A 12,786-nucleotide genomic window follows, 5' to 3' on the forward strand; every position below is an offset into this window, starting at 1 on the left:
TTCTTTAATATAGTGTGTACTTACCTTATCTTTTTTTCGGGATTATAATGTACTTGAAAGGACAGACACAATCATTCATCTTTTGTTCCCACTAACGCCTAGCTACGGTTTTAGCAAGTAATTGGACTTCAATAAAAAAAAAAAATTTGGGCTTCCCTGGTGGCTCAGTCGCTACACAATCTGCCTGCAATGAGGGAGACCTGGGTTCAGTTCCTGGGTTGGGAAGATTCCGCTGGAGGAGGAATAGGTTGCCCACTCCAGTACTCTTGGGCTTCCTGGGTGGCTCAGTTGGTAAAGAATCCTCCTGTAATGAGGGAGACCTGGGTTTGATCCCTGGGTTGGAAATAGCCACTAGAGAAGGGAACGGCGAGCCACTCCAGCATTCTTGCCTGGGGGAAATCCCCATGGACAGAGGAGCATGGTGGGCTGCAGTCCATAGAGTCCCAAAGAGTCAGACACGACTGAGTGACTAAGCACAGCACAAAAAAACTGTGTAACTCCACTGAAGTATTTTAAGATAGGAAAGAGCAAAGTTCCTGTGTTTATCCGACACAGTGGACACTTAGGCGGCATACAGACATAAACGTAAATACAGACAAAAACATGCATGTATATTTATCACTCTGCTAAGACGTCTTTGTCTCAATATTGAAGGATTCGGGGGTGTAGGCCAATGCTTTTATTCCCAGTCGGCACCAAAAATGTTGCCCAGATTATAATTTGAGGACAGAAAAATGGCTTCAACATCTCTTTCAGTTTGGGATTTGAGACCCGGCCAAAAGGCATGTTGGCAAACGCTAAGTTGGTCAGAGACTGGCCCGCATGAACCTCCCGGAGACGCCGGGGTTGGGGCTGGCGGCGGGAGGGCTGCGTGGCGCGGATCTTCCAGCACTTCCTACTCCGCGGAACCGGGCGGACCAGTTCCCACCGCCGCCTCCTGCCTCTTGGCCACACTTTGCGGGCCAAGCCCACGCCGCGCGCCCTCCTCCCCGGCGCCGAGGCCGGGCTGGGGGCGCGCCGAGGCAGAGCCGGTTCGGGCATCTTTCGGCGCGCGGCCGGGGCGGGGGTCCCAGGGCAGGGGACGCGGGCCGAAAGCCGGGAGGCCGCCCTCCGTCGGGGTTTCTAGGTGAAGGGCAGGAAAACAACAGGCCGGCCTGGGCGGGGCCGGGCGGGCGGGCCGAGGGCGGAGGGCACGCATTGCTTCATCCTGGACATTTTACTGGAAACCGGGCGCATCCGGAGGAGGGGCCGGGGGGCGGTCCCGGCGCCGCCACTGGCCCAGCGGCGCGCGGGGGAGGTGGGCGAGGCGGAGGCCGCTTCTCTCCGCCCCTGGTCGCGAACGCCGGTTAAATAGTCGGGGCCTCCGGGTACGCGCCCGTGCCCGCGCCGTCCTCCCGCCGATACCCCGAGCCCGCCTGAGCTGGTGCCATAGCCGCAGCCGGGAGGCAGCCGCGCGCAGCGAGTCGGGGGCACAGCAGTCTGGGGTCCCCGAGCGCCGAGCCCGGGAGCATGATCGTGGACAAGCTGCTGGACGACAGCCGCGGCGGAGAGGGGCTGCTGGACGCGGCCGGCGACTGCGGCCTCATGACCAGCCCGCTCAACCTGGCCTACTTCTACGGCGCGTCGCCGCCTGCCGCCGCCCCCGGCGCCTGCGACGGGGGCAGCTCGGCGTCTGGGCCCTCGGCGCCAGGCTCGCCCGGCTCTGACTCCTCCGACTTCTCCTCCGCCTCGTCCGTGTCCTCCTGCGGGGCGGTCGAGTCCCGGCCGAGGGGCGGCGCCCGTGCTGAGCGGCTGCAAGGTACCGACCGGCCCCGGCGGGGCGACCCCCGGGCCCCCGTCGGCCCACGCCTGGGGAGGGGGCTGGCCTGGGCTGCCCAGATGCGAAGTACCTCGGCCAGATTTTAGGGGGATTCTGCGGTCGTCTTAGCGGCGGTACATAATTACACTGGTCGTCATTGTTAGGCCACGGCTGGATGCCTTGCCCTGTGCTGGGCGTTTAGTATCACTCCGTGCCCTTTGGTCGTCTGGGAAATCCGGGCGCCATCCGGCTGGCCTGTTAGCTGGAAGCACACGGCTCTGATTTGGGGGAGAGGGGGAGAAATGGACCACGTTGGCTTTTCTTTTTGCTTTCTTCTTTTAAAAAAACACCTTTATTAAGCTATAATCCACATACTATGGCGAGGTTTTGGAGCCGATGTAGGTGTACCTTTTTCTTGTGGCTGGTTCAGTGAAAGGCTGTAGCGGGCGTTAAGTTTGAGTACAAGGTTGAAGGTCATGATTTATTTCCTCCTAATTACGTATTTGTGAAATTTTTTACGTAGAAGGACTTTATAAAGAAAAGAAACGGATATTATCAAGATGTGAGATGAAGCTGGACTGAAAACCAGTGTATACCTTGAGTTTGATGTTCCGAAGTCTGCCCAGAATTTCTGCGGTCTTGTTTTTGTTTTCTGTGCTTTAGAGTGGTTGAGCTGTATGTAGCAGAGAAAGGCGTAATGTTTCCGGTCTTCCGCTGTGAATTGTTAGTTTCTTTTCTTAATGAACGGAGTTGCATAATTCGGGGGAAAACAGGATGCCACTGTGGGTACACCAAAGAACGTCTAGGTAATCTCACATTTTGGAAAATGTAATCAGCATGATTTTTAAAGAACGTTCTTTCAGGTGTTCCCCACTGCTAGCCATTCCTGTTTTGGTTGCGTTTTAAAGTGTGATTTGTCATTTTTATTAAAAAAAAAAAGTGATTCAAACCGCTCGACTTTACACAATGTTTTCTATATCTTGAGTGTGCAGCAAATGCCAAAATTGTGTGTTTATTTAAACTTTTTTCCCCCTCCTCATTCGGCCTTCATCTGACTGAAACTATTTTACTAGTTCTTTGGTTTACCATAGGGGATTTCTGAAACTGAATTTTTCTCCTTGTGACGTTGAATTATTAATTGCTGTCATTCCAGAGAGATGCTGTGTTAGATTCTGGCAAGATATTTCTAGACTTAAACGTAAAACTAGCTGTTTAATTTGCCCTATCATTAGTTGTTTCTCTTATATGTTTGATTATACGTATATATATATGTTTAAATTATGCCTTGTGTTTTGTTCCATCTTATTTTTTCCTACTCTCAATGGAATTGCTGAATTATTCATTTCCTGACTCTGTGTGTGTTTATTCTGTGTTCAACTCATTCCAAGAGGTTGTGACGTGGTAGTGGTCAGAGTGGAATGCTGTACTCATGTACTAGGTTTTAAAGTGTATTTTAAAGCTTAAATATGAAATAAGATTATTTCCTTTTTACTTAGAAGGCCTATGTGAGCAATTCCGTAAACAGTCGGTGAGGGGAAATCCTGTGTGTCTCTGTGGAAATGTGTTTAAGCTTAGTGAATTTAAGGCAGCTTTCTTGGCATAGCTTAACTGAGGGAAATAATAAACTAAGACATTATTAATTGTTAGGCTTTGGTACATTGTTTTGTGCCTTCTTAGGTGAGTGGAATTGATAGACTTTAAAATTTCTGTGTGGACAGAAACCTTTTGGTTTGGAAAGCTAAAAATTCATCATTTAATTATTGCTCTCCCAGGTTTTTAAAAAATCTAGAATAACGACAGATTTATGAGAGTCAGGGTGGCAAAATCTGCAATCCTCTCTCATGCTGTATTCAGGGCTAAGAGACAGAGAACTAATTTGGGTTTATCCCTTGTTTCTGGGGATCCCTGAAATGACATTTTTTATGAGCTTTAATTCCTTAGGGTGCCTGGTGGGGAAAAGTATCAAGCAACATAGAATCCTAAAGTAGGGCTGGGGACTGACGTGCAGGGTCATTGGCCAGAGTGAGTTGAAGAGTCTTTGTGGTCTGTCAGTTGGGAACTTTATCACGGTGGACAGCTGTGCTTTTGAAGTTACTAATATTCATGTCTTTGAAGATACTCACTTGGGATATGTTTTTGTTTTTGAACAGTTGAGCCCCATATGGGGGTTGTAAGGCAGCAGAGAGGACCATTTCAAGGTGTTCGTGTGAAGAACTCGGTGAAGGAACTCTTATTGCACATCCGAAGTCATAAACAGAAGGCTTCCGGACAAGCTGTCGATGATTTTAAGGTGGCACCTAATTTATTTGTTTTAGGTTTGGTGGCAGGGAGGTTAGTCTGTTAGGGTTATTACTTTCATGGACCACAGAGTACGAAGGACAGAGAGCATATCTGTCCTGCTGTCTGCTAGATTCCTGTCACTGGGCCCAGTGCTGGGCACTTGGCAGGTGTGCAAGAGAACTTTAATGAATGAGTAAATGAAGGTAAGCTGGGGGCAAGGAAATTAATGTGGTTCAGTTAAATGGAACATTTTGATTAGAAAGGGAAAACTCAAGTGGCCTTATTAATTTTACCTTGACCCAAGTTGAACTAGGTGAAAATGCAAATGGGGGAAGTTGTAAGGTAGGATGGAAATTAACATAGAAAATAAATACTGTTAGAATGGTATATCATATGTTCATGACAAACTACAAAGAGTGGTAGAGATATGTTTATTATGTTAATCAGGAAACCATTTATCACACACTAAATTGGAAACTTTTTTCCCCTTATAGACACAAGCTGTGAACAGAGAGCAATTCACAGGTAAGGGTTACCTCTATTTATAATATTATGGGGACTCTGGGGTAAAATAGTACACTGTAATTAGGGGCAAAACTTTGTGAAGTAAAATGATCACAGATTCCATTTTTGTTTCTCGGGTATAGAATTGAAGAACACAGTATCATATAGTGGGAAAAGGAAAGGCTCTGATTCACTGTCTGATGGACCAGCTTGCAAAAGATCAGCTTTGTTACCTACCCAGTTTTTGGTATGTATCTCATTATTTTCCTCTGAATACCCTTCGGAAATTATTTTTGGAATAATTTTGGAAAGAATATGCAACTTCCTTTTTCTTCCTTTCCAGACACCACCTCAGACACCCACACCCGTGGAGAGCATGGAAGATGTCCATCACAGTGAATCCAAACAGGACAGCTGTGCCGATCTGCTTCAGAACATTATCAACATTAAGAATGAATGCAGCCCGGTTTCCCTGAACACTGTCCAAGTTAGCTGGATGAACCCTGTGGAGGTCCCTCAGGGCTCCCTCCACGAGCAGTGTCAGGACCTCCACAGAGGGCAGGTCTTCTCTCCACCTCAGAAATACCAGCCCTTCCAAGTCGGCAGTTCCCCACACATGATGGATCAGGCTTCCATGTACCAGTATTCACCACAGAACCAGAGCGTGCAGCCACCACCACAGCATTACACCTGCGATCCAGCCCTGGAATACAGCCCTTATTCCAGAACTTCCCAGTCTCCCAGCTATGAGCCACACTTGTTTGGTCGAGAACCACAGTTCTGCCCAGACCAGAGTTTTGCACCCCTTCTAAGTGATCCCCGGGAATCTGAGAATATTGCTGTTCCCCCTCAGACTGCTCCCGGTGTTCAGCAGCAAATTGACACCCACCTACAGAACTTCAACCTGATGCCACCAGGTGCCTGTGAGGCCCTGGCAAGGCTGGATGCAGGCTCTACCCCTTTAAGCATGCCACTGCCCTTCCCAAACCTTGGCGGAAATCCAATGAACACCACACAGTTAGGGAAATCATTTTTTCAGTGGCAAGTAGAGCAGGAAGAAAACAAATTGGCGAATATCTCCCAAGACCAGTTTCTTTCAAAGGATGCAGATGGTGACACGTAAGTATATCCTTTTATGTCATTGACCTAATTGGGTAAGCCATGGTTATTGGCCACAGTGGGCACAAGGTATGCCATCTTAGATCAGAGTAAGTGATTGGCTAATCTAGATGACTTGTGGAGGCAGAATGATAGCTCATATTTCAAAGAAGAGTTTTCTTTGTGTCTTTTTTTTTTCTGGGTGAACAAATTACCTGTTCCAAATTAATAAAAATGTATTTGGCCTCTTTGAATAATTGGTTTTGTAAGATTAGCACAGATTATGTCTGTAGAGCAAAATCAGTTAGATCATAGTTGGTTGGTCATGATCAAACATGAGTTGATTTGTAGATTGATTACAGATCTGTCCTCACATCTTTGTGAACCTGGGCAAATTGTTTAACCTCTCTGTACTTTAGTTTCTGGGCTTATAAAATGGTACTATCTTCCTCATTGGGTTTTTATGAACATTAAAAACAATGGATTTAATGCAATCAACATGGTACTTGGCATACTTCTTTCTGGTAACCTACTTCATCTTGTAACACAGACAGGTATTGTCAGCATAGCAGAAAAGACAAATTATGCTCTGAAAAATGTTTCATTTTTCATACTGTTTATGGGGTTCAGGAGATAGTGAAGGATAGAATAAGCCTGGCAAGCTGCTGTCCATGGGGTTAGAAAGAGTCGGACACAAGTTAGCAACTGAACAACAATAGCAGCAGCTGTTTCATTTGACTATACCAGCACATCAAGAAAGGGGCTAAGGGAAGAATTTTTTTTAAAAGATGAACTTAGTGAAATTAGAAGTAATTTACCTCTTTTCCTTTTCTTTCCTCCAGGTTCCTGCATATAGCTGTTGCCCAAGGGAGAAGGGCACTTTCCTATGTCCTTGCAAGAAAGATGAATGCGCTTCACATGCTAGATATTAAAGAGCACAATGGACAGGTGAGGATTTTTTGTTTCTTTTTAATTTTTTAATTGGAGGAAAATGGCTTTCAATATACTGAAGTCTTTACAGGAGGCTTCAGTACTTCTTGAACCTTCCTCCCTTCCCCCAGGTAAGGATCTTGACAGAGGGAAATGGCAAAGGTGTGGTCAAGACGATAGCTGGTCTCATTTTCGAGTATAGATTATTTCAGAGTTCCAGACCAAAAGAGTTTAGTTAATATTAACTTTGGGATGTTGACTCTGTCACTGCCAACCTTGAAGTTACTAACTTTGTAGTCCTTTGACCAAAGACTAACGGGGTATAATACAGCCTCACCCTAAGCTTATTTTAGTTTCCTTGTATTACAGTATCTTACAACTTATTAATAGGATTTTTCTATGTGGGTTTTTTCCCCCCTCAGTCCTAGTTTAGGTTCATATTCCTTGTTATGATAGTTTTATAGTTTTCAAATATATTATTTTTCCTCTGCGTATCCACAGAGTGCCTTCCAGGTGGCCGTGGCTGCCAATCAGCACCTCATCGTGCAGGATCTAGTGACCCTCGGGGCCCAGGTGAACACCACTGACTGCTGGGGAAGAACGCCCCTGCATGTGTGTGCGGAGAAGGGCCACTCCCAAGTGCTTCAGGTAAGAGGCAGCAAGCCAGGCTCCCGTTACCACAGGGCCGCAGGGATAGGGCTTAGGAATTAGAAGTTGGGTGCAGGTTGCCTATTGCAATACTCTCTTCTGAGTTGACTTACTCCTTTCTTGGGACACTTGTAGATAAGTATTTGACAGAGCTTGTCTTATGCTGAGTAAATGTATACTTTTAAATCCTGCAGGCAATTCAGAAGGGAGCAGCGGGGAGCAACCAGTTTGTGGATCTGGAGACAACTAACTATGATGGTAAGTGGTGGACATGTTATTGGGTAAAGAAGCATTCAGAGAGAGGGGCCCTTTAGTTCCAAGGGCATTGAGTTCAATACCAGAAGGAAGGGAGTTAATTACAGCTAAAATATACTGCAGATAGTTAGCACTAAGACCCAATGGAGGAATCCTCAGATTTCCTTAGTGGTTCTTGTGGAGCCCATACATAGATCACATAGATGCTATCCCCAAGGTCTGTAATTATAAAACAACTAAAAGAGTTGATGGGAGGCTTGATCTCTGCTTTCGCATACTTTTTTCTAGGCCTGACCCCTCTACACTGTGCAGTCTTGGCCCACAATGCTGTGGTGCACGAACTCCAGAGAAATCAACAGCCCCATTCACCTGAAGTTCAGGAGCTTTTGCTGAAGAATAAAAGTCTAGTTGATACAATTAAGTGTCTGATTCAAATGGGAGCAGCAGTGGAAGCTAAGGTAAATTCACAGAAGAGTTTAGACATGGAATGTGGGAGAGAAGTGGTTATAGCAGAAGAGCTTGTTCCCAAGTTAGAGATTAAAACTTTTTTCTCTTTTTATTTTATCTCCCACCTTTTTAAAAAATTAATGGAGTGAGTAGCAATGTATGGATAGTTAAGGAACTTAGATTTTAAAAGATCACCTCATTTGCTTTCTTGATTTTTGTTTAATCTATGGCTTATTATTCAGAAGATCATTCAGCTGTGAAATGAATTAGTCTTTATTTGAAAGGAAAAGAATATGCTTGAAACTGATATTTTCATCTTGGCTTCGGTGGTCATACACAGATAATAAAGGCACTGCATTTCGTAAGGGTTTCTTCATTGTTGTGGAATCTGGACTTAATCTTGTTTTTTTAAACTGGAAAATATTTTGTTATCTTTAAATGTGAGGTTTCTTTACTGAATATCTGCTGTGTGCAAGGCACAGAGTTAGGGGCTCTATGGGAAGATGCCTAAATCATAAGCCTCTTGGGTCCTTGGGGAGCTTACGGTCTAGTAGAAATGGTGAGAGAGATAGCTAACTATAAGTCTACAGGATGGCCACCAAGTCTGGAAACACAGGTGGATACACAATACATGGTTTCTTGTACTATATTACAGCACTTGATAAAACAGTGTAGTCTATTTCTACATTTTATGGCCACCTGGTATATAAGGGTAGATGCGATAAGAGGCATGTAGGCAAATGAAAAGGGAATTTCAAAGGAGAAATGAGATTTCATGGAGCTTGGGATGAAAGAAGGGTTTGTAGAGAAGGGAGCACTTCAAGTGAGTCGCCACGGGTGAGTCAGACATAGGCGAGACTGGGTGAGAAACGTATGTCTGGGGCGTGGTGTCAGGTGTTCATTTTCTTCCGCCTCTTGCCTTTGACCAGGATCGTAAAAGTGGCCGTACAGCCCTGCATCTGGCAGCTGAAGAAGCAAACCTGGAACTCATTCGCCTCTTTTTGGAACTGCCCAGTTGCCTGGCTTTTGTGAATGCAAAGGTACTTTTCAGAATACTCAAGAACTGCACGAGAGTTGGAATGCCCTTCTTTATACCTTCTTCAAGCTTTTGAGCTGCTTTTGTGAAAGTCTCCTGTCCTCATGGGTATCATTTTCTCTTGGTCTTCAGGCTTACAATGGAAACACCGCCCTCCATGTTGCTGCCAGCCTGCAGTATCGGGTGACGCAGTTGGATGCAGTCCGCCTGTTGATGAGGAAGGGAGCAGACCCAAGTACTCGGAATTTGGAGAACGAACAGCCAGTGCATTTGGTTCCTGATGGCCCTGTGGGAGAACAGGTGAGGGCCACAGAAGGGAAAGACATACTTTTAGGCATTGTCCTGAAACATCAGAGCGGTGGGCCGGCTGGCGCTCTTCAGGTGGGCTCTCTCAGCATCTGTGTCAGCAGTTGTCATTGTTGCCCTTTGGAGTCAATCGTTTTGTTTCCAAAGGAAGAGTAAGACATTTAAGGCTGTATCTGTGGACCCCAAATGGTTAGAAGTCAGGCAGTCTTTCCTTTTCTTCCAAGATAACAAACTTAGGTTTGAACTAAGTCAGAATGCTTTGACATTTGGCAGTTGATGAAAGAGGAGGAAGCAAGGTTCCTGTAGACACTAAGGAAATAGAATCTAGTTTTGTGAGTAAGTGAACCTTTAAATAGTGTGGGTATTAGATTAATCAGTATCTGTAGACTGTCCAGAATACTTCCAGACACCTGAGTGCTCAGTAAACGTTAGCTGTTAACAATGATTTCTGTCTGCTAACTGATCCTAAGTAAAAAGTGGGAAAGTTATTTATGTAATTTTGAACCTAGAAATAGTTTATACTTTAAATAGAATTATGCTTTACTTATCATATGATTCTATATTACATTTGGAGATTGACCACTTTCATATGACTAAACTTTTCCTGATAATAAGAGCTGACTCTTTAAGAACTTAAAAGATTTTTGATGAAACTTTTCCCTTAGAGGAAATGAGGTGATTGTGGCTGTAGGTCATTATATACTTTAATAATCACAAAATAAAATACATGGAATACAATTTAGCCTTTTCTTTGATTTACAGCCCTCATTGTGGCCACAATGTTGTAGTAACTCATATTTGTAGATTTGATAGCTGAAAACGAATCTCTTGATAACTTGTGGAGTTATCTCTTGATAACCTGTAGTGGTATATTATACCACTTAATAGTTAGGAAAACTTTGCAGCATGAAGGTTAAACTGGAAAGACTGAGATTCAGAGTGGTTCCAGGCGCAGAAACCATCGTTAAATAGTAAATGACAGAGTCCTAAGTGTTATCTCCTGCTTCACCGTTTGTGGTGTGCATTCATAGAGTGATGTTCTCAGGGAGTATTGAGCATGGAGAATTGCTTAACTCTTTGCTAAATACATGTTCTCAGATTATTCTTCTTTCTGCTTTTGTATTTTTGTTTCTCTCTGTTTGGAGGGAGGATCTTTTCCTTTGCTTATTGTCAGACTACAGTCATTGTGTCTCCTTTTGGTAGCTATCGATTGCATCCCTGACTCCAATCTTCTTTCTTTTAATTTGTTGCTTCTAATCTGCTGTGGGCTGAAAGACATGATAAAATTTGTCAGGCTGGGGTATGAAATCAATGACTCAGCTCTCAGTGAGCCTGGGGGCTTTCCTGTGATCTATATAGTCATGCACAGATGCTTTCATTCTTGGATATCTTGATAGCTATATGGACTTGAAGGGCATTATAATTTACTTATATCTATAAGAAAGACTCTGGGTTCTTAGTTGAGGCTGAAATCAAGGTAGGTGAGATACGTATAATCATGAGTACTGCCTTGTTTTACATGTTCTTATAAATAACAGAAGATTAGGAAAGGAATATAGGTCTTTGTTAAACAGTTGGAGATGTTCAGCTTCAGATAATTTTTTTCATGGAGATGCTTTACTTTCTTGTACTCAAAGATCACTATAGGAGAGCTCTAGTAAACCTTAAAAGAAGTTGTAGTTTTTTTTTTTTCAAGTCCCCTTAAAATCTTGACACATACTGTTGTGTATTTCTTCATATACTTACTTATAAGTATGCAGGAATTACGTATAGAAGAAAGGAAAGAAACTCGGAAGAGGTGGTACTTTGACTGTAAAAAAGAAACCTGACAAATCCTGTTGGTTTCCTTTCCAGATCCGACGTATCCTGAAGGGAAAGTCCATTCAGCAGAGAGCTCCACCGTATTAGCTCCATGGGTTTGGAGCCTGGTCGGCAATACTCACTGTCAGTTAGGCAGTCCTATTGTATCTGTACATAGACCATTTGCTTTGTATTGGCAAATGTAAGTTGTTTCTATGAAACAAACATATTTAGTTCACTATTATATAGTGGGTTATGTTAAAAGAAAAGGAGAAAAATACCTAATTCCTCTTGGCAGATTTTAATATTTCATGCCCAGGTATCTGGGATCTAGACATCTGAATTTAATCTGAGTGGTAAAATCGACTTCAATTAACAGTAGCTTTTTGGCTTTGATTTGTGGTATCAGGTACTGCTCATGTAGCTATCGCCAGTTTAAAAGGAGGTGAATCGTTAACTTTTTTTTTTGAAGAAAAATGAAAATATTTGAAAGTTAAAAAAAAAAAAATCTGGACATAGCCTTGAGGCTTCATTTGGCCTGATACATACACCAATGTTGGAAAGTCTCTGTAGTAACTGGACTAGATGAAAGGTACCATGGTTAAAGTTTGATCTTTGCAAACTGTATATAATTGTTATTTTTGTCTTTTAAAATGTTTTTACATACATGGTCATTAACATGACCACATTTGAAATGTGTCAATCAATAAAATAGAAAAGAACAAGTGGATTTTCACTGTTTTTAAAAATTATATGCCTTCGAAGGAGCTGTGTAAGCATCGCCTCTGTAGGTGGAACAGATGGAGAGTCGTTCCCTTAGTGGCTGGCAGAGCTCTGACTTGTAAATGTGCTTTCAGTTGAGATATATTATTTGTAGGGAATTGCGTGCTGTTAAAGAGAACACCTCTTTAAGACTCACCTTCTAGAATTTTGATTTCCTGGTCTGTTGGGATTTTTGTTTTGACTTTATAAGAACAACAGAAAGTCAGTATTGAAACATGTTCTACTGGTTTTCTGTTGTCAGATAGTAATGCACCAAGATGTTCTATATTACCATTCAGAAAAAAAATGTTTTTTAGTAACTTGAATTATATTAATATTATTTTGCTTATCTCTTGCATACTCTGAGGAACATATTTGACTTTGATTGCACATTAATTCTTTGTAATAAATTTGATTTATGAAAAACCTCTTTTTTTCTTCTAAATGAGAAGTGTCATAAGCAATTGACGGACTAATCATCTTTGTAGTTAAGTACTTAAATCCTTTCAAAATAGATAACCTTTGGATCGATCACATTGTTTGACCCAGTATGTCTTGTGGACAAAAGTTAGTTATGGTTATTTGGTATCTAAAAGTATGGCTGTTATGCGAATCTGTCCATTCACAATGGAAAAACTCATGCATTGCTTTAAATAAACATTAATTGAATAATACTGTTCTTAAGAATGTGAATTTTCTTTTCCTAGACCTTCTAATATATTTCTCAAGGTTGAAAAGAGCTGTTAATCACTAATCTAAAACCTTTAAATTAGCCAATATATATTAATTTGATTTTTTTTTCAGAGTGTGTTTCCTAGTTACATAATCTTTAACATGAAAAAGCTCTTTGTCAAGTTCATTAGTAGAGATTTACTAGGTTCTGAAAATATGAATGTTTTCTAGATACTGTTGATCATTTAGA

General features: G+C 42.8%; 1 protein-coding gene across 1 annotated transcript; it reads left to right on the plus strand.

Annotated features, from left to right (window-relative positions):
- Window positions 1–1,357: 1,357 nt before the first annotated feature.
- NFKBIZ (NFKB inhibitor zeta) lies at window positions 1,358–12,543 on the plus strand. Its single transcript, XM_055417424.2, has 12 exons — window positions 1,358–1,798; window positions 3,949–4,088; window positions 4,573–4,603; window positions 4,726–4,829; window positions 4,926–5,701; window positions 6,523–6,628; window positions 7,112–7,258; window positions 7,453–7,516; window positions 7,802–7,971; window positions 8,890–9,000; window positions 9,129–9,296; window positions 11,157–12,543. Exons 1-12 carry the CDS (start codon window positions 1,510–1,512, stop codon window positions 11,208–11,210), a joined length of 2,160 nt encoding a protein of 719 aa, XP_055273399.2. The 5' UTR covers window positions 1,358–1,509; the 3' UTR covers window positions 11,211–12,543.
- The last annotated feature ends 243 nt before the right edge of the window (window positions 12,544–12,786 follow it).

Source organism: Moschus berezovskii, chromosome 1 (assembly GCF_049115385.1).
Source record: "Moschus berezovskii isolate FMDL1 chromosome 1, NW_MosBer_1.0, whole genome shotgun sequence".
NCBI lineage: Eukaryota > Metazoa > Chordata > Mammalia > Artiodactyla > Moschidae > Moschus > Moschus berezovskii.